The sequence below is a fragment of the Lissotriton helveticus genome, chromosome 7, assembly GCF_964261635.1.
Source record: "Lissotriton helveticus chromosome 7, aLisHel1.1, whole genome shotgun sequence".
Lineage (NCBI taxonomy): Eukaryota > Metazoa > Chordata > Amphibia > Caudata > Salamandridae > Lissotriton > Lissotriton helveticus.
The window spans coordinates 185,828,801-185,851,336 of NC_136068.1; the positions used below are offsets into that span (position 1 = coordinate 185,828,801).

Below are 22,536 nucleotides of genomic sequence, written 5' to 3' on the forward strand. Positions count from 1 at the left end.
CATGGATCATGGAGGCATCCCTAGAACACAAATAAAAGTGCTTTCTATTTATATTTGCTGTTCTAAGTATTCACAGATAAGTGCAAAAAATACAGCTGGAGGTGACGGTTTATTTCTGGGCCATCAAAATAATGAGCTGGTAACCCTAATCATTAGACTGGAAGTTTGGTGCAGGATCAGCACATTATTTATTTCCTCCACCCTCGAAACCCTGATTAATGCCATTATAGCAATAGTTTAACTTATATCTGAAACCCTACGCTTCAAGTTTCTGGGAATGCACCCTGCTTTCAGACTACTCACTTCTCATTCTCGACTTCACGGCCACCCCGCACTCCCACAGTGATCACCCCGCACTCCCACAGTGATCACCCCGCACTCCCACAGTGATCACCCCGCACTCCCACAGTGATCACCCCGCACTCCCACAGTGATCACCCCGCACTAAAAATGTGCTTGCATTGTTCACTCTGTACTTCACCCTGCAGTCACATGAGCACACTTCTCACCCTGCACTCATGTGACACTTCACTCATCTGTCCCCCCCCTCCCCTTACTGCTCAATCTGTAGCTCACTCAAACAAGGCCATCACTAACCATGCACTAATTCGTCCCACTCTGCACTTATAGCCGAACCAAAATTCATATGATCACCTCACTCACCCTGCAGTCACTCCTTTTACCGTACTCTCACACTGTTGCATTGCTCACCGTGCAGTCACATGGGCACTCGTCACCCACACAGTGCAGAAGGTTAAAGCGCCTGGTACAAAGAAGCTGTACCATGCACATCACAGAACTGAGTGTGAGTAAACTATGAGTAGCGCTATAAAAAAATGAAATGTTTGTCAGACAGGTGCTTTAGAGATGAGGTGTATTGTTGGTGAGTGGTAGTGAGGTAATTCATGGAGAAGGTGGAAGGACTGTTGCACCGTGTGCGACCAGTGCTTGGACGAGCCCTGGCTGGGACTGTTACCACCCCCCCCCCCCCTCCCGAAGTTCGGGTCTAGTGGATCCCCTGCTTCTGCCTATTATTCACATTTGTAGTGCGCTACGGTTACCAAAAGGTGTCCTGGGACTAATAACCATCTGCCTGCAATGTGAGAGGGATCCGGGGTTGGGAGAGGAGAGAAGAAAGGGATGGAAGTAAGGGGGTGAGAGGAAAGGGGCATGGGTAAACTGCTTAACTCTGCACAAGACCGACACGGTTTGAATGCACCCTTGCTGCTCCCGGCCATGGCCAGGTGAGCTTCTAATGTGGCAGCGCGTATTCCGGCGGGTTGGGAGGCCCTTCACAGAGTTGACTAGACATCTTTCTGATGTTAATTGCTGTATTTTGGTTATAAACTGATACTGATGGGATGAAATCTTTCCTCAGTATTACGGTGTTTAAACAAATTCTAAATAATAAAGCAATGCTACCCCAAAATACGCAGCATCACAGAACATGATTTACATTTTCTACTCACACAATTTAGTCAAGCCTGTCGCATAATTTGGTCCTCACCTTCCTCATAACCTAGAGGTTTAGAAATTTGTCAGGAGGGGGTCCTTACGCTTGAAAATGTTGACAGATAGGGGGGTCTCGGCATCCAAAAGTTTGAAGACCTCTGGTCTATGGAAATATTTGCAAAGCACATATGTAATCATTTCCCATTTGCGTTCCGTTTAATAGGTCTGCAAAGTACTTGGCCAGCAGATGCCCCGCATAAGCCATTTATCACAAATAGCACAGTGGCTGACACCTGATGAGTAAGTATTCCCTTGTTCCTTAATATAATACAGAGCAGTCATGTTGACTGTCTTCTCCTGAAAGTTTGTTGAAATCCTAGTGCATAGTACCTTGCCTTTTTTTCCTTTCCTTGGAAAAAGCTTTCAAAATCTTTATATTTTTTTGATTAAAACGGCCATGAAACCATAAACATTTTCAAGTTCACAATCAATAAGGTGCATTTCTTCACAAAAAGCTATACTTTAAGTAGTTCTCCTCCTGGGGAAGAAACCGATCTCACATGTATCTGTATGGTCAACCAGTCAACCATCCACAATATTGCCTTCGTTTATTTATCAGATGGTTGTACAAAATGGGGAAAGCATTTTGATTAACAAAAAAGCGCTGTTTAACAGATTCCGGTTTAAAGGAGTACAAACCTAGACTTTGCCAAGAACATAGTCAGACACTACAGAGGTTCTCAAAACATAAACAAACAGTAGGTCCTCTTGCACATGTTGGGTGGAAGGGAGGGCCCTTATGGTGCACTATTTTCTACCCTTAGATGGGAAACATGGCTAAGTCTTTATTGAAGTGACCTGTTTTAGGTCATCCACAAAAAGGTAAATAGAACGGTTGTCTCAGCAAGCAGTACTGGTACAAGTTTGCAGCTGTCTTTAGAAACCACTTGAGAATCAATTGTTGGGACAGAAAAAGAGTAATCATCACAAATCCACACCATACCAAACTCATGTAGCAAAATTGATTCAGCTTGCATCTTAATTTCCTGACAGGATATCTGGTTAAAGATTTGGAGAGGCTGCTTGCCTTCAGGGTTAATCGAATACAAATGTCACAATTTTGTTACAAAAGTAAACACTACAAGCTTGACAGTTTGTTCTTTTTTTAATTAAAATTACTGTGCCTTCATGGTAACAATAGTATTTCCAGAATACAAAGCCCCACATTGGGAAACACTATACAACACAAATTTTGGAATCAAATCAAACAAATTTAAAAAATATAAAAAGGAGTTCTTTGCTTGGACAACTTGTAGTCTTGCTTTGAAGGCTTCATTCTAAGACCAGTCTGAAGACTCATGGAATCCACCTATGCATTCCAACAAGAATCGGTGGGCAGATAATGCCTCCCCCAGGTTATAAAGTAATCAGGGCAAGTGAGTTACCCCATAAATTAAATTAACTGTAGCCAAAAATGCCCTTTACAAAAGCAAAGATCTTATGTTTGCATCTCTTCATACCCCCAAATCCAAAAGGTAGTGGTGCAGGAAGAGAAGCTTATTTTAGTTACCACTTACAGCATGCAAACTCGCTAGTTCAAGCCCCTTTCCTATGAACAAATATTACACAGCTGATGCGCAACAGTTGCAAACATTCACAACTTTAACAGGTGGGTAACAATAGTGAGTTAAGAAAAGTCTAACTGCCAGCATGTATGGTGAACAGTCACAAAACAGAGGTGTTCCCAAATTTTTGATAGCAAAGCAATCACTGCAAGGTCACGGTTAGCTACTTGCATTGAAGCAAATGCTTATAGCCACATTTTTCAGTGGCAGGCTAGTTCTACATAAGAAGACTGGCAAATACCCAATAGTTTGGTCATGCAGAGATCATTAATCCAAAATTCAGTAGAATAACCCAATCGCTAGTAAACCCTCTTAAATATGAGCATGGGATCTGCTCATTGAATCAAAGTAGGGTATACACATGAATCAGGAAAACTGCTGCATAACAAAATTATTGGGCGGGGTGGATATTCAGTGAGGGTGGGTGGTTGGGTAGACAAAGACTATGTATTAACCAGTACTATGGGAAAGAGAAAAATGAAAAATTAAGTTAGAAGTTTCGCTGGTACCCACCCATCGACTGTTGACCCATAGGAGGCCCTGCACGTCCCACTTGTGTGGTTGTCTGGTTGACCAGGTGGGAGAGTGCAGGTCCGCTTTGGATAAGTGTGTCCAGTGCTTTCTGCACACTGGGGTTGTCAAAGTTGATACCGGAAGATGCAGACGACTGTTGATTACTGGAGGTGCGATTTTGTAGCTGCCCGTACTGTGGCGGATTCTGGGATGTTGACTGGGATGGAACTCCTGGTCTGGGTCCAGCACCCCTAAGACCTCCCTGACCCGCAAGACCCGAAAGTTGATTACTAGGAGCTTGCATTATCTGCTGGGCCTGTCCAAGGCCTGTTGCATTGATTGGGCCAGAGCGTGCCTGGTTTCCGCTACCATAATTTTGATTTTCGGTATTAACTGAGGAACCAGTTGCCAAGTTAGGCGTGCCTTTGGCAGCTGCAGACCCAGCCCCACTATTGAAAAGGCTGAGAATCTTTGCCTGAAGCTCCTGTTGTGGATTACTCTGAGGCGGATTAGCGGGAGGGGGATTAGCCAAAACTTGAGACATTGCATGAGCCATAGCTTGAGACATAGGCTGTGAGCTCTGGAGTGGCTGAGAGGATGCAAGACTAGACTGGCTGTCGAGGGGACGGATTGCAGGTGCTCCAAGAGATGGTCTAGAGAGTTGAGCTGTGGAGACAAAGTTGGGCTCTGTTATACATTGTTAAAGCGGAGAATGCAAGTAACCAACCTATTAGGTGGCCATGTCCATCAAATGCCAGTCTTAACAGTTTTGATTAAATTTGAATATAAACCAGAACATTGCAATACAATGCATGCATGCTCACGAACAATTATTCGAGTTACATTAAAGTACCTTCCTCCGACCCTCCGTACAAACCACCATAACCACATCATAACTGAAGGTTCGGACACCAACCCAAATACAGCCTAAACGTGATCGATATAAAGCATAAAAACATTTGAGTATGTAGGGTTATAAAAACTGTGCAGACAACCATTGACAAAATACTAGTGAAGCATAGCCGCAAAGCCTTACATTTTTGCTGCCAAAATGTGCTGCAGTGAGAACAAAACGAGCAGAAATGGCACTAAGTAAGAGAACAGGAATCAGACTAAGTAAGCATTAACAAAAAAGGGAGTTTACAAAAGTGGATGAAGGTGTAGTGTGTAATCCAGTAGGTTTAAGGGTTCAAAATACTGCAAGGTATAATACCATTAGCAACCATAACATACAGGAAAGAGGACGTAAAGCTGAATGGGAAACTATATACCTGAAAGTGAACAAGTCTCAACTCTCGTCTTGAAAGGCAGTTTTGACCCACCGTAACGTGCACAATGCCACCACATGAAATATACAGCCCCACCATCGACATGCCGCAATGAAAATCTCATATCCATCCCAAAATAAACAGGCCTATCCCATACAAAACACTCAACACTCCTAAATGCAACAGAAACGTTCAACTATGCATTCCAAGTCAAATTAACATTTAAACTTACACTGTAGGGGATCAGAGGGTCCGCGGATCCTTTCCTTCTTCTCCATCAAGTAATTTATAAGTTTATCAAGTTCATCAGTCGTCAGATACCGGTTTTCAACTAAAAGACTAATAAGAGACTGGATTCCTGGAGGATGGGAACCTCGCCCTGCATCAGCTAAGCGATCCCGCTCCTGAAGAATGATCTCATCAGCCATCTTCGCAGCTTGCCTGGCAATATCTTCTCGTTCCTTTTCTCTTATCTCCAATTTGCAACGCTCATAGCTTCTTGCCACCAGAACCACAGCATCTGCCAGAGGCATATTACGATGTTCTGCAACAAACAGAAGTAACATTACAATATTAGCTTTCACTGCAATGCTAAGCTTAGTCTGGCAATAATACTGAAAAACACAATGGATCTTCCACAATCATAAAGAGTAGAATATCTGCTGTATTTTTTTTAAACATTGGAGACTGGAAACTAAAGTTCATGGGACTTTGGATCCTACTGCACCCACAACCACTGCATCAGAGGGTCAGATCTATAGAAAGTGTGCAACATGGTTTCATTTCGGTCTGCGCAAGTCTCACTGGGAAGAACTTGATACTGCAGAACTCTCGTTTTACTTTGTTTAGAGAGTCGAGCACAATCCCATCAAACAACAACATTAGCAATAGAGCCTTTATGCTTTAAGAAAAAGAAAAGGTTTGGGGATGTACCTTGGCAGAAGTAGGCGTAAAGAATCTTTTGTTTTTTTATCATTACAAATTATTTTTACTGCCAGTCAATAGATATTTAGGAACAGGGCACTGACTGGACCTTGAATGTGCCTGTAAGCACTACATGCTGTGTCTGATACTTTCACCTGCCTACAATTAGGTTTAAACTTCGCCACACCTGGAGAGTGAAGTGTAAAGCGAACAACGATAAGTTACTTACTTGTAGTTCTAGTTCTCTTCCAGGGGTATACTGTAAGTTCTAAGCACTGACTAGTCCTGCCCACGTGCGGGGACCCCCGGAGCATATACAAAATACATACTAATATGTAGGTTTAAAAACGTTAAAGTACCCTACAACATGCATACAGGTGTTGTTGGCTGCTTATGGTCCGGATGGTAGTGGGACATGGACTGGTGATATTGTGAAGCCCAGTGAGGGGTGTCTCCCCCCCCTGGACCTGCTGGCTATGCTAGCCCTCTCTCTGAACCTTCGGACTCGGACCCTCACGCTCCCCCGCCATTATCTCTATAGGACGTGCCTCTTCTACCAACGTTTTTCGTCCACCATTTTAGTGACCTCTCACTGTCCTTCTGACTTTCCTACTGTCTCTCTTATTGCCTCTGACCAGTACAGGCCTAGAGTATATCCATTTGTATCTCCCCCTCTTGTGATTCTACCGCTTGTACATTTGCAATTTTTCTCTTTCTATCTGCACCTTTCGTATGGGCCTAGAGTATATCCATTTGTATCTCCTCCTCTTGTGATTCTATCTCTTGTACATTTGCAATTTTTTTCTTTTCCATCTGCACCTTTTGTAACGCGTGTGATCCTAGGTCAGCTGAAATTCCTGGAGCCTAGTCCCGACAGCTCGACGACTTTCGGAGGGCTGGATGAGGTCCCCCGCTACACGGCGGAGGAGGGCACTGGACATCGAATGCTGTCTTATGTCTCTTGTGATTCTATCTCTTGTACATTTGCAATTTTTTTCTTTTCCATCTGCACCTTTTGTAACGCGTGTGATCCTAGGTCAGCTGAAATTCCTGGAGCCTAGTCCCGACAGCTCGACGACTTTCGGAGGGCTGGATGAGGTCCCCCGCTACACGGCGGAGGAGGGCACTGGACATCGAATGCTGTCTTATGTAAACCGCTCTGATAACATAAACGGGTCAAGAGCCTGAAATGTGCAATGTAACTGATTCTATGTAAACTGCTGTGACAATATGTAACGGAACTGGTGCTATGTAAAGCGCTCTGATAACCTTATCGGTTCAAGTTCGCGCTATAGAAAACTCTAAAAATAAAATAAATAAATAAAATAACACCATCTGTGGATATTGGCGAGAGTAGTGGGGGCAGTGTCTGCACCTGAAGTTCTTTGTTTCTCCAGACCCACTGCCTTCAAGATGTTGAGCTCAGATTTCATCATAGGCATGTGTGCCCAACAGTGAGGTTCCACTTAAGGGCAGGTTCAGAATCCTGAGCATGTGCCGTAGCAACTAGAGCAGATACCATTTGAGTATCCATGGGCTGCTGGGCACGAAGCACGAGCTGTGGGCTGATCACCTGATTCTCCACTAATCCATCCTCATGGAGAACCTCCTTGAAATCATGCCCATCTTTCTTTGGCAGTTTTTCTAGACTCTGAGCACCTCAGTCTTGACGTCTGTGCCTGGTTGGCAGCGAGGCCCCCCCCAGCGTTGGCAGGGTTTGACGTCTACCGCACGGTAGCGAGGCATGAAGTGTAACGTCTGTTCAGACTCCGGTGGAGCGGCAGAGATGTTAGATGTCAGCTTACTTGGGACCATCTGCGATGACTATCTTTGGTCTTCAGTCCTTGACACTAGCATAAGCAGTTTAGACGTGGACTGGTGAGGTGCAGAATGACTCAGACGATTTTTCCTTAGATGTCGCCACATGCATTTGACGATCGTGACCCTGAAGGTGAGCAGTCGACAGGTGGGTAGGTGGGGGGGGGGGGGGGCAGAGCTGCATCTTTTTTCCTTTGTGTCCCTATTCTCAGACTGCACTTGAGGAGGGCTCTTTGAAAGGTTGCGGAGACCATTCAAGGCCACTTGCAGATCTCACCTTTCCTCTCTCCAGTATGGCACACAGCTTTATTCTTTCCCGGTTATGCAGGGGCCTTCAGAAAAATTGTTGACCGTAATAACACTGGTCTAGTTGGTAAACACAATGCACACAGTGTGTATCAGATTTTCCCCACATGAAGGACTTTTGTTGAAGGCTGGCATTTCTGACTGAAAAGTATAGCAAACTAGTCTGACAAGCATTGGCATAGCCAATAGGTCTCGCTTTTGGGACCTTATAAGTATTTAGCTATGCAGCACAATATCCTTGGGACCTTATAAGTATTTAGCTATGAAGCACACTATCCTTGGTGCAACAGCATCAACTGTTGCATGGCTAAACCCTTATAAGATCCAGAAGGCGAGACCTATTGACTATGTCAATGCTTGTTTAACCTAACGCTGGCACCTTTTATTTTTTACAATGTATATATGCAACTTGTTAACGTTGAATATATATATATATATATATATATATATATATATATATATATATATATATATATATATATATAAACTTGTTAGCGTATTTAGTCTATCTTGTGTAACTTTTGTAAGTTACCTGGTTCTTTAGTAAAGCACTGACACCTTTGGGTAAAGTTTGAGCTATATAAAACTGCATTAAATAAATACAAAATAAATAGAAATTGTGGGGGAAATCCTGGAGCTGCAAGTATGAGTGTTAGAGATGCTTCAGAAGCCCACACCACTTGACAACATTTCTGGGCACTTTTGTAGCAGAAAGAGGGAACTTTCTATTTACCCGCTAACTTACATTAGAAATAGTAAGGTTTAGAAGAGGTAAAGAGTCACATCTGATAACTTATGACAATTAAACGTGCTAGCCTTCTTCTCAAAGAAGGATACAGAGTATGCCGGAGGGGCGTGGGGTAGACTCATAAATGCAATGTTCAAGTGGGAGGGACTTGGATGAAAGGTTCACTTCCTTCACTGCTTCGGAACCCCGGTTATTAAGAGGCAAAGCTTAGTTCAAACCATCGCCACCACTCTTACCCCTGTTGCCCTGCCGCGGATGGGCTCAGCAAGGCACGCATGTCAGGCTATTGATGTGGAGGAAATGCTGTGGTCCGCAGTTCTCGGGCATTGGGAAAAAGACTGACCGGCACATGAGACTGCCCGCAACAGCAGCACCAAAAAGAATGTGGGGCGCTGGCTCAGGCGAGACATTTAGTGAGTGGGCTTGGACCACAGCTTTTTGGGTGGCATAGAGCGTGCGGTTAAGCGCACACTCACGAGCAGAGGTGCCATCTGGCTTTCCTCTCGTCATGGTGCGCGCACATCGCATAGCTCGCGGCACCCAAAAAAAGCTGTGGTCGGGCTTTTTAAAGCCCACTCACAGAGCGCGAACACTTTCGCGTCCGCTCACTTTCATTTTCTTCCCGCGGCCGGGTCACTTTCATTTTCTTCCCTACCTATTGCACTGGTTTTAAGTGTACTGATTTAGCTCCTCAAAGAATCATGGATTTTAACCTTTGATAAAAATGGGAGGGAAACATTCGGTGGCTGAATCACACAATCACAAAACCTGGGTTAAATTTTAATTCCCAGCTTGACAAAATTAGGTGATCCTGTGCAATTACCTCATTTCCCGGTGTCGCCTTTCCAAGTATTACCACATTTGAGGGCATCTTGAAATACTCATCCCTTTTTAATTAATGTCCGGCTCACAGCTCTATTATTTCACTAGAATATCTCTCCGTATGCTGAGAAATCTCAGAGAATGTGAATCAAACTAATCTTGCGTAGCTCAGCCCAAACAGGATTATTACAGGTTAGGAAAAACATTTGTTTACGCTACCTCCCAACAAACGAGGGCAGATCGTTCAGCCAAGTGAACCGTTGTCTTATAAAGAGCACATGCAAATGTTAATTTGGGAGCCTACAACTGGGTAGCAAATTTCAAAAACTACGTCTTGTCTGCAACTTGTGCTTTAGCACACTGAAGCTTTTGTAGCAACATTTTAATTCAATTTGGCTTGATTAGTGGTTTGATCAATGCAGTACAGCCCCAAACAAATCTTTTTTCAGATTCCTGCAAACTTACCTTGTGGTGTACCAAATAAGATGTTGACTGTACAGGAACGGTGAACTTCATGCTGCTGAGTTATTACAATGGCAAAGGGTGACCCTGCTCTGCTAACATCCTCTAAAGCCTGGGTCAATGATGCTTCAGTGTTCAAGAAGATCAGGTCCACCACCATTCCCAAGTCACGCACTTTCCGACCCACAACCTCTGCATATTCACGAACCACACCAGGACTAGGAAGAGTAAAAGTGGGTGGTAGGAGGGGAGAGAATGAAAGGATAAGGGAAAAACAATTAGGGTTACGGTTTCCATAAATGCAGATTAGTTTAATACAATCAATACATTAAATGCAGGGATATAGAGCACGTTTAATACAATCAATACATTAAATGCAGGGATATAGAGCACGTGGAATGAGTGCTGCATAAGAATCTGTTTATTAATATATTTAGCTGTTCCACAGATATGAAAAGTTGGAGTCATTTTGGTAATGTGCATAAAAAAGGCCCCTGCAAAGAGAATGAATATGCTACTTACCAGTATGCATCTGTTCTTGGCATGTAGGGCTGCTAACATTCATATCTTAGCATTAGATCGCCGCCTAGTGTTGGGCTCGGATGATTGCACATTGTTGTCCTGGAAGAGTCTTCGAAGTATCCTGAGATAGGTGGCTCCTCCCCTGGACTACAGTGCGCATGGGCATCGGCTCCATCCCCAGATTGTTTTTCGCCATTGTGGCAGGAGATGGAGTGAAAGTGTAAAGGATGTCCATGCTAATGAATAAATACAATAGTATATCTGCAGCTGCGACAGGCACCGGGGAGGAGGGCGGGCGATATGAATGTTAGCAGCCCTACATGCCAAGAACAGATGCATACTGGTAAGTAGCATATTCAGTTCGAGGCATGTGGGCTGCTAAATTCATATCTTAGCATAGAATACATAGCAGTCCCTCCATCAGCGGCGGTTGCCCGTGCCAGCTGCAGAAACCTGAAAAAGTGTCTTGAGAACAGCCTGTCCTACAGCTGCTTGCTGCTTGGAATGCACATCAACACAGTAGTGTTTTGTGAAGGTATGTGGTGTGACCCACGTGGCTGCTCTGCAAATATCCTCTAAAGGAATGTTCCCTAGGAAAGCCATGGATGCCCCCAGTTTGCGTGTGGAGTGCGCTCTGGGGGGTATTGTTAAAGTGCGCTTGGCTTTCTGATAACATATCTGGATGCACTTAACAATCCACCTGGCTATCCCTGCTTTAGAAATTGGGTTGCCTTTGTGTTGTGGTGCGAAGGCAACAAAGAGTTGTTTTGTCTTTCTAAAGGGTTGTGTTCTGTCTATGTAGTACATCAACGCCCTCCGTACATCTAAGGTATGGAGCATTCTTTCCGCCACCGTTTGCGGGTTTTGAAAGAATGCTGGCAAGTCAATAGTTTGATTAAGATGAAACTGTGACACCACCTTAGGAAGGAATTTAGGGTTAGTGCGTAGCACCACCCTATTTGGGTGAATTTGAATGAACGGCTCTTGTATGGTGAGCGCTTGCAGCTCACTGACACGCCTCAGAGACGTAATAGCTATCAGAAAGGCCACTTTCCACGTAAGGAATTGGAGCTCACACGAGTGCAGTGGCTCAAATGGTGGCCCCATCAGTCTGGTGAGAACGACGTTGAGGTTCCACACCGGAGCTGGTGGAGTTCTTGGGGGAATGACTCTCTTCAGACCTTCAAGGAAGGCTTTAATGGCGGGCACCCTGAAGACAGAGAGGTGCTGCCTGTTCTGAAGATAAGCCGCTATGGCTGAGAGATGTATCCTAATGGAAGTGTACGCCAGATTGCACTTGTAGAGATGTAACAGATAACAGATGATGTTGGGAATAGATGCATCTAGCGGGTTGATGTCATTGGACGTACAGTAGATGACAAAACGCTTCCACTTAGCAGCATAGCATGCTCTAGTAGTAGGTTTCCTCGCCTCCTTGATGATACTCATGCATTCTGGAGGTAGGTTAAGGTATCCAAACTCTAGGACTTCAGGAGCCAGATCGCCAGGTTGAGCTGTCGTGGATCTGGATGCTGAATGTCTCCATGGTTCTGCGTCAAAAGACTGGGTGTGAGGCGCAGTCTTTGATGCGGCACCACCGAGAGTTCGAGGAACGTGGTGTACCAAGCTTGGCGCGCCCACGTTGGAGCAACCAGGACGAGAGTCATGGAGTGCTGCCTTAGCTTTCGTGCGACCAGCGGTATTAGAGGGGCTGGCGGAAAAGCGTATGCAAATTTGCCTGACCAGTTCATCCATATCGCATTCCCCTGCGACTGTGGGTGAGGGAACCTGGCGGCAAAGAGTCGGCATTTTGCGTTCTCCTTTGTTGCGAACAGGTCTATCTCCGGATGACCCCACTTTTGGAAGAACGGGTTGTCCTTGCCCGGGAGGTGTTCTGCCATGAGGAAGATGTTCCTCTGAATGGCCCACTTCCACATGCTCTGAGCCAGATGAGACAGCTGTGGCGAGTGGGTGCCTCCCTGCTTTTGAATGTAGTACATCGCGGTCATGTTGTCCGTCCGGACTAGCACGACCTTGTTGCTCAGATGTACAATGAAGGACTTGAGCGCCATGAAGATTGCCATCAGTTCCAGATAGTTGATGTGCATCTTCTGTTGCTGCGTCGTCCATAGTCCCTGCACTGTGTAAGTGAGCACATGAGCTCCCCATCCCTGGAGAGATGCGTCCGTTGTCAGGATAATCTGCGGCACAGGCTCTTGGAACAGTCGGCCCTTGCAAAGGTTGTGTGGAGTCCACCAATGCAGAGAGTCGTATGCCCGACTGGTAACCAACACTAGGTCTGTCAATTGCCCACGAGCCTGTGTCCACTGATTCGCTAAGCACTCCTGGAGCGGGCGCATATGCAACCGTGCGTGAGGGACTATGAAGATGCAGGAGGCCATCATGCCTATCAACTGCATGAACACTCTCGCTGGCAGGGAGTGTTGTGGTCTGAATCGTTGGATCAGCGACTGAATGCTGTCGATTCTGACTTGGTTTGGCTGAGCCATGGCTGTCAGGGTGTTGATCGTAGCACCCAGGAACTGCCGGACATGTGCCGGCTGGAGATGCGATTTTGGGTAGTTCAGGGAGAAACCCAGATCGTGAAGCAGGCGAATTGTAGTCGACATGTCTGCGGCGCACTGTTGCTCCGACTTGGCTTGTACGAGCCAGTCGTCTAGGTAGGGGTAGACATGGATATTCTGCCTCCTGAGGTGCGCCGCCACTGTCGCTAGACACTTGGTGAACACCCTCGGGGCTGTTGTGACTCCGAAGGGTAGGACTTTGAACTGGTAGTGCCTGCCTTGAATAGTGAACCTGAGATATTTCCTGTGTGACGGGTGTAGTGGAATATGGAAATAAGCATCCTTGAGATCTAAGGTTGCTAAGAAGTCTCCCTGGTTTAGCAAGGGAAGAATCTGCTGCAGTGTAAGCATGTGGAAATGTTCCGATAGTATGTACAGGTTGAGGGGACGTAGATCGAGAATGGGCCTGAGAGAACCGTCCTTCTTTGGAATAAGGAAGTACAGGGAATATACCCCTGTGCCTTCTTCCCCCACCGGCACGAGCTCGATTGCGCCTTTTTGCAGCATCGCCACTACTTCCTGCTGCAATAAGTGCAAGTGCTCTGCGGACATAGGCCTTTGCCTTGGTGGGATGTTGGGTGGAGTGGACTTCAACTCTAGGCAATAACCATACTGAACTAATTGTCGCACCCACCTGTCTGTGGTGATGTTTCTCCAGACGGGCAGGAACTGCTGCAGTCTCCCCCCGACAGGTGTTAGGTGGTCGGGGGGCAGTGACAGAGAGTCACTGTTTGCTCGGAGTAGAGGTGCGGGAGCTGTTGTTTCCTCTGCCGCGACCTCTGTTGCTGTTGTTCCTATAACCTCCCTTGGTCTGCTTAGTGAACGAGGCTTGCGCCCCACCTTTGGAGAACTGGGATTGTTGACCCATCTGTCCTCTGGTGACTCCACGTGCACCTGAGCGACGAAAATTGCCGCCACGAAACTGTTGGGACTGCAGAGCCCCCATAGATTTAGCAGTTTCCGTGTCCTTCTTTATCTTCTCTAAGGTGGTGTCAACATCCGGACCAAACAGACTATCAGGATTGACCGGCTGATTCAGGATTGTCGTCTGAATATCCTGCTTGAACCCTGAGATGCGGAGCCAGGCTTGTCTTCTCAGCATAACGCTAGTGTTGATAGCCCTAGCAGCTGTGTCCGCAGCGTCAAGTGCACACTTGATGGCTGCGTTTGATATTAGTTTCCCTTCCTCAATAAGCATCTTGGTGCCTTCTTGGAACTGTGGGGGCAGGTGTTGTATAATTTGTTCTAGGGTGTCGTAGTGCGCCCTATCATAACGCGCCAGGAGCGCCTGTGTATTTGCGATGCGCCAAAAGTTTGCCGCCTGTGCAGCCACTCTTTTGCCTCCTGCCTCAAGCACTTTGGACTCCTTGTCCGGGGGAGGAGCTTCACCCGTTGTCTGGGAGTTGGCACGTTTCCTGGCATTGGCAACCACAAGAGAGTCCAGTGGCAACTGTCCCCGGATGTAGACGGGGTCCGCAGGAGCAGGCCTGTACTTCTTTTCAATGCGAGGGTTGACCACTCTAGCCCTCGTAGGCTCCTTAAAAATGTCTCCAGCATGTTTGAGAACACCTTTCAGCATAGGAAGTGTTTTTACTGTCCTCTCAGATATGGCAAAGGTGTCAAAAAGGAAGTCTTCCTCAACCGGGTCGGCATGCATGTCCACATCATGATTGGCCGCCGCCCGTTCAATTAGTGCATGAAATCCTGCTGAGTCCTCAGTCGGGGATGCACGTGCATTAAAGGTCTGCGGGTCTTGGCCCGCCCCCTGGGTGTTTTGGTCACCAGAGTCGTCGTATGAATCTGGTTGTACATCAGGGTCATCGATGGGGAAATTGTACTGTTCATCCTCATCATCTTCCTCACCCACAGAGTGTTCTGGGGAGGGAGTAGGGCTCCGTCTTGGAGGAGGCTGAATCGGCTCCGTGAGGCCTACGGCGTCAAGGGGCACCCTCTTCTTCTTCAACGGGATGACGTAGGGGTCCACCGGCTCCGAAGTGATCTTCCGTTTATAGAGGGTCAGCTTGCCGGTGGCAGCATCGATGAAATGCTCTGAATCGTCCACCGATTCGAGTACACGACGTGGAAGAGGGTCTGGCAGTGAGGAAACCTGCTTCGGAGCCGATTTCGTCGAAAACGCTTTCGGCGCCTCCTTAGGTGGCAAGAGAAAAAGGAGTTTCCCCGAAGGCTTAGCCGGAGCGTCCTTTTGCGGCTGCGGTGATGGCATCGGAGCCGATGGAGCAAGGGCCTTCTCCCTGATTCTCTGCAGTGACTCCGCAATAGGGGACGGTACACTGCCAGTTGGTTTTGTCGCCGACAAGGATGCTTTGAGCGGTCCCTCGGATCCGACGCCCTCGCGGGCCTTGTGCGGTTTGGGCGCGGAAACCTTCTTCGGGTCCTCCGAATCTTGAGGCCGGGGCGCAGACTTCTTGGGCGTAGCCTCTTTGGAGCCGACCTTGGCGGGCTTGGACGGCGCCGGAGCCGTTGATCCGAGCCGACTATCTTTCTTGGGGGCCCCTTCATCGGGCGTCGGCTTCGATTTCGGAGCGTCGGAATCGACCGACTTCCTCGGCTTCTGCGGACCGGAGGTCGACGGAGCCGACGGGGTGACGGGCACCGACTTCTTCACAGGCACGGCAGCCATCTTAGGAACACTCGAGTCCTTTGGTTTCAGTTTCGATTTCGGGTCGGCCATTTTAGGTGTTGACGACCCCGACGGTTTCAGTTTCGGTTTCGAAACATCGTGCCCAGCAAGTGAGTCCGAAGCCGGGCCTGAAGGCGGGGCTGTGGCTTGCGGCAACGGGTCCAGGGTAAGGCCGACAGGCGATCCCGTGTCCCGGTCGTCCTCGAAACTTTCGGGGCAGAGCTCGTCCGCAGAGCTGTCCGCCGCGGCCCCATAAATTTCATCGTCGTCTCCTACCTCTTCGACGTACTCGAGGACCGGACCCGCGACTCCGTCGTCGTCACCCGGATCCGCCTCGACCTCCGACTGTGAGGGGGAGATTTGTAGAAGGTGACCCTGGACCTCTTCTTCCGGGTCGCCGAAGATGTTCTCCGGATCCGGGGCCGCTTGCCTAGCTTCCAAGCGCACCGCGCGCCGAAGCTTGAGAGTTTTCTTGGAGCGGAACTGTGCACAGGCCTTGCACTTGCCGTCGTCGTGGTCCGGTGAAAGGCACTTGTTACACACAGGGTGTAGATCGATGTGTGGGTACTTAGACCCACAGAGCGGGCAGTACTTGAACGGGCTCCGCTCCATGTCCGTAAAGGCTTGCTGTCGTGTCGCGATGAGAAGGCCTCAAAGTTTAGAAAGCGAAGAAAACTCCGCTTATTCCGGCTTCAAGAGACGGAAGACTCGAGACCGAGCGCAGACAATACCGACGCAAGAAAATCGAGGCCTTTTGGCCGGTAAAAGATAGTTTTACTTGGTTCCGACAGTAAGACGTCGAAACCACATCCGAACCCAATGGCGGAAAAAAACAATCTGGGGATGGAGCCGATGCCCATGCGCACTGTAGTCCAGGGGAGGAGCCACCTATCTCAGGATACTTCGAAGACTCTTCCAGGACAACAATGTGCAATCATCCGAGCCCAACACTAGGCGGCGATCTAATGCTAAGATATGAATTTAGCAGCCCACATGCCTCGAACCTAGGAGCTTTATGATCACCGATCAGCCCTTTGGAAGGTTGTCCTAAACAACCGATCAGCCCTTTGGAAGGTTGTCCTAAACAAAGGATCAAATGAGCTTCCAGGCTTGTAGAATTCCTATCAATGGATGCCCAGGACATCTTGTTTGGGGTCAAGGATAATTTTTCATGTTTATTTGGTCTTTAGGACAAGTCAGCCCAACCCCCTGCAGCACAATCTTTTTGGCTCCCAATATACAGTTTCCACAATATTCATCTGTGATATATAGTCTGGAGCTAATGTTCGGTTTGTATCCATATGTCCATGCTGTTCAAGTGTGCAATTATGCTTCAATAAAGCAATGCCTTTATTAGGTTGAGATCTTTAAGGAAGTACCAGGAGCACGGCTTGCACTCACTGTTTCCAGCATAAAATGTGTACATGTTCGCAAAGTTAGTTTTAAGACTACTTACAATGTTCTGATTAGATGCATATACTTGCAGAAGCTTGACCACAAGACTAATTTGCACTCAAAATAAAATTTACAGAAAACAAGTGCATCTAGAATTTTTTTTTCTAAACTACTGAGCAAGTTTAGGTACTTTATGTTGTTTCCAAGCCATTAAAATGATGTGTGTGGGGGATAAATGCGGGAATTCATGTTTTTATAGTTCTTTAGACATCTTTATTTGTCCACAGGAACGAGACCTAGGACACAAGAGCTCTGCTCTAGGAAGCAAAATCTTCTGGTTTTGAGCTTTCAACTACAGCGGTCTTTCTAGCTTGCTAGATCGCAAAAGAAGCAAAATCGAGGGGCGGGACGCTGCATTAATTACTATATTTGGGGGGATACAAATATAGCCGTGGTGTTTTCCGAGGTGAGGTTGCTTTAATTCATAACTATTAAGGCAAAGGACTATAACTAGGCATAATCATTTATTGATATGTATTATCCCCAAATCAAGGATTCTTGCGAACTGAAAAATAAAAAGGCAATTCGGTGTTTTACCCTTATATGCTTCAGCATTTTCTGCCATACAATTCACCCTCAAAGAGCTAGACGGTGTCCGGGCATTCAGAGATCAACTGCTCTCAGGAACTGAATATATACTCAGCTAACAAAAGCTGACAGTCTAATATTATATTCCAACATTGGTAGAGCCAGGGATGGAGATTACGATCTCGGCCCCGCCCCCCCCAAAAAAATCCTCCTACAGTACACAATTTAGAGCATTCTTTGCATGTTAAATAGCACCTGGTGCTTGTTTCCAACACCTCTGGGACTACTTTTAAAAGATTTTGAACTTTGGGTTCGCAAAAATGTTGGAATACATTTGAGAAAGAACATTAACTAATTTCTAGCACGTACACATCCCTGGCTGTTTCTCAATCTTCCTTGCCCTGACCGTGCATCAAAATCAGGAGCACTGATGGCTTTCGATCAATCTATTTAACCTCGCCCCTTACATTGTTAGGTAGATCCTGCATATTTCCTACACAACCACTGTTCAACTGCTACACCAAAGATGGTAATGTGCATTTTGAGCTTTATGCTTTACTGAAGATATGCATGTGGCACCTACTTGGCCTGCTTGTTTACAACAACAACAACTGAGCAGTCAACTGGTCTCTCCGATTCAAAACGCCTCTGAATTTCTTCAAAGTACTTGCGATACAGCTCTTCTCTGCGTCTTTCTTCACGCTTCAGGCGTTCTAAAAGGTTTTAAAAGTAACAATATCAATATAAACTCATTTCACATCTTAGATCATACAGAAAGAGGACGTTTTCCTCAGATCACTAAGAAACATATGCACAATTTAAACCATAGGAAAGAACGTGAGACATTGAAACCCCCACTGAAGGTTAGCTGCCTGCCAGGAATTAGGCACAATGCCTGGTGTGGTTAGGCAGGTGGATAGCCTGATCAAAAAAAAAAAAAAAAAGTACATGTCAAGTGAAGTGCTAAAAAAAAAAAAATAAGTTCACGGTTCATTATCAGATGACAATTTCTTCTTTCAGAACTATTTTTATTTCCACTACAGAATGAGGACACTAGACCGCTGTATTTTGCCTTAAAAGCAGCATCAAGAGAATACCGGTGAGATTTTTTTCTAAACTAATTTAGCCTTGAATGGCATTGAGCTCCCCCAACAACATCAACTTCTGATAGCATAGAAAGATAAATTGCTGTAAGGAATGCGTTCCTTACATGTTCCATGTGACCGTGTACTGACAGGCGGAGGGGTGAATAGGCTTCACAATCTGAATCGTCCGAAGGCTTTAAAAAAAAAAAAAATCTGGAATGTCAAAATCTAATGTTCAATTGCTTACCTTGCACAGACAGATGGTGTTGTCAGTCTTATCAAGAGGAATGGCAGTGCAGTGGCCAAAGCATGACAGGATTGGCACAAGTGCCTCAAGCCGAGAACTCTGGTGGGTCCACAGGACTTACCCTTTATAGGAGGTCATCTGACTAGATGTCTTGGATGGTGGTCTTGGCTACCAACAAAGTCTAAAAGAGTCAATTTTCAAAGGACCAGTACAGGGGTGGGGGTGGAGGCGGGTGCATAGTACCTGGAACGAGATGCATCAAGGCAAACTGAGGAAGAGCAGCAGTGATGTCAAGAACCAGAGGTCGCCTAGAGGAGTTTGAGACTGGGTCCCTTCAGGGAGAAGAGATCACTTCTACCAAAAAATTTAAATTGCAGCGGAGTGCTCCCTGACCTCCACATGGGGGGGCGGCGGTAGATACCCTCCCTGTACCTCAACCTAATGCAGGACATTTGGCAAGCGTCACATCCCCTGGATATAGAAATCAGGAACACAGATCATAAAATACGCAATTGCCATAGGACTCAAGCTACACCCTACTGCAGAGATCTAAATAGGAGAAATCCGGGCTAGAGGATGCTTAGTTTCCGTGCGGTAGGGGATCACACCTGGCAATCCAGGATGGACTGTTCTTCCGAGGGCTAATTTTTCTCCACTCGAGCTAGAAGCCCATATAGTAGCTGGATTTACATCTGCCAAGTGCTCGCCTTCAATAGGTGGTTGAGAAAAAGGATCTGACAAATCTGCATTGCCAGACCAAAAAAATAATTCTGGAGGGAAAAAAAGTGAAAGTAATAGTAATGTAATCCCTGAGCCAGTGGATTCTTCCTTTGGTAATCTTCAGGAACAGACTTCGTTTTGACTAAGTGGTCCTTCCACTTGCGCTTCCCTGGAGATGCTCCACCATGGACATACCTGGAGTGGGTTCCTCCCTAGTGAATCTTTAATCTCCAAACTATTACCACAATCATGTCTGTTATTCCTCCTTACCCTTTTTCTTTGGGCATGGTAGCCCAGTCTCTAGTTCAAAAGGCAGGGGCCGAGGTTGTAAAAGCATCTCTTGGCAGAGACACAAGAGGCAACTGACTGACTTTGCAAGCATGACATTATCATTTTCCGACTGGCAAGCTGCATTCAGACTACAGTTGGGATGTGCATGTCTATTAACAATATAGCCTGTTCAGAAAAGAACTTACATAGGGTATTTTTCCTTCCCAAGAAAGGAAATATGTGTTCACCAATGATTTCCCAATCCAACAGCTGGATAATTCAAGTTTGTAAGACTGGTGAAGTCAGAAAATTTAGAAAACTAGAGCCCAGAACGACCAGAGCAGGACTTCAACCATGCATGCATCTAAGGCTCCATCTGACCCAGCTTGTCTTTGTGTAAATGTCTGCCTTCTAATTGTATTTGCATCATTAAAATCAGGCCCGAAAACAGAACATGAAAAAAATAATCAGGGCAACGGATGAGACCGTTAAATATTATAAGAGCACCATAAATCAAGTTAAGGCCAAAAGGCCTACTGTAGTAAGGCATGAGGGGTATTGTGAGGGAATGAGGAAAGGGATGTCTTAACGACTGGATTTGCTAATATTTCAGAATGCCAAACCGCCAATCTCATGCATGGCAGAAATATTTGTAAGAACCAACTGTAAATCCCTCTCACAAGAACAAGGACACAAAGGATACATCCCAAAAGTAAGCATTAGGCAGCCAAATGAAAACGGGGTTATGAAAAGGGAAAAAAGTAGTGTGAATTCCATGTTTTTATTTCTCAAACGTAGCGGTTTAGCATTCGTACCCCTTGGAAGTGCTCTTGACAAAACAATAGCTTCACACTACACCATGCTTGGAAGTTCTGTCGATATCTGTTCCGAACATTACACCAAAGACTATTCTTACAAGAGGATACCAACCTTCTGCACTTAGTGGTAGATCTCGAAATCGGTCCAAGAGATCTTCTTTCCTCCGATACAAATCTTCATAACGCATCAATCTATCCAAAACCTCATCACGCCTGGAAAACAAAATATGGAAATACTGATGGACTTGGGAAGTCAAAAATCACAGGTTAGGCAAACTCCTCACTGTGCAAAAAAAAATATAAATATATTAATAGCAACTTCAACCAACTTTGTTAATCACCGGTTTTTAAACCACATTTCAATCTTACGCAGCAGTGTGTAGAAACACAAATTAGGCAGTTGACATTTGTTCGGTTTCCACCAACGAGTACAAATTGGCTTTTCAACTGTTTATCTAAAAGAAGTAAACTACAAAAAATGTCAATAGATCCGTAACGACAAATTTGTTTCCAGGCTTTGTTTTTTGCAAAGCAACATGTTTATTAAGTGTCAGACAGCCACCACTGAAGTAGGTCGCTGCAAATGTTTAATGCAAAACTAAAACAGTACTCCTTTCGAGGGGGTAAACTTGCAGCAAATATGCCTAAACAACGCTTTAGAAATAACCATTAACCCGTTCATAGACTTTTGCAAATTTTGTTTTTTCCCCATTGTTTTCAAAGTGAAAGATAAACTGATCGTAACTAAGCAATAAGGTCCGACCTCAAAATGTAAGTGTCCATTTGTAAAGCGCAAACAATTACCCGAAGGTGTCAAGGCGCTGGGGGGCATGGGGAAGATTAAGCAAGCTATTGCCCAGAGTCATATGGTGCTGGGCAGACCACTGCTGCCGCGGATTGAACCGTGATCCCCAGCGTCCATTGTCAGTCGCCCTGGCCGCTGCGCCACACCTCTTCCCTGAACAAAGGTTCTATCAGCTATATGCATCAAACAAAAATACGCTCGCAAAAGGGCAGATTCTCAGAATCTGCCCCTTTGCGACCGGTATTTTTGCATTTGGGATGCATCATCCCAAATGCAAAAATCGCAAATTGAGAAATCGCTAAATTGCGATTATTTGCATTTAAGGAATATGCAATCTCAAATTGAGATTCCTTAAATGCAATGCATAAAAGTTTTAAAAATAGAGAATTCGCTAATAGGGCACGCAAATTACCATGAAGTACAACTTCATGGTAATTTGCAAAAACTAAAATAAACTAAAGTGCATTTTTCAAAGTTTCATGTTGCGCACACACATGCACAACATATGTTCACAGATCAATTTCAGGGGTGCAACAGATTGTCCTTTGGACACCCCTACACCCTTGAAATCACAATCTCAATTTGCGATTCGCTAATTGCGATTTGCAAATTGAGATGGTCTTCCCATTCATTCCTATGGGCCTCTAGGCCCATAGAAATGAATGGGAAGGTATTCCTTTCGACTCGCAATTTGCGAGTCGCAATTAAGGAATTCTAAGAAATCGCTATTTTTTTTTAGTGATTTCTTGATGCATTCCATTTTGCTATTCCTTAATAGCGAATCGGTATTTTTCGCTATTAAGGACTCACAAAATGGGTTGTTGATGCATCTGGGGGTATGTTCTTTCACAAAGATCGTAGAAAAAATATGTAAGTCCTGTATATTATCAAATAAATAAGAGTAGATTTGGGTCTCAGGGAT

At 45.7% G+C, this 22,536-nt stretch overlaps 1 protein-coding gene across 2 annotated transcripts in view; it reads right to left on the reverse strand.

Moving 5' to 3' along the window:
- Positions 1-2,598: 2,598 nt before the first annotated feature.
- NCOA5 (nuclear receptor coactivator 5) overlaps positions 2,599-22,536 on the reverse strand; it is a 42,940-nt gene continuing 23,002 nt past the window's right edge. For both annotated transcript variants that reach the window (XM_078651913.1, XM_078651914.1), the window contains 5 exons: positions 20,922-21,022; positions 18,253-18,382; positions 9,942-10,156; positions 5,091-5,402; positions 2,599-4,256 (listed from right to left, as the gene is read on the reverse strand). In XM_078651913.1, coding sequence (XP_078508039.1) covers positions 3,568-4,256; positions 5,091-5,402; positions 9,942-10,156; positions 18,253-18,382; positions 20,922-21,022 — 1,447 coding nt within the window. In that variant the 3' untranslated portion in view covers positions 2,599-3,567. The remainder of the gene's footprint in view (positions 4,257-5,090; positions 5,403-9,941; positions 10,157-18,252; positions 18,383-20,921; positions 21,023-22,536) is intronic.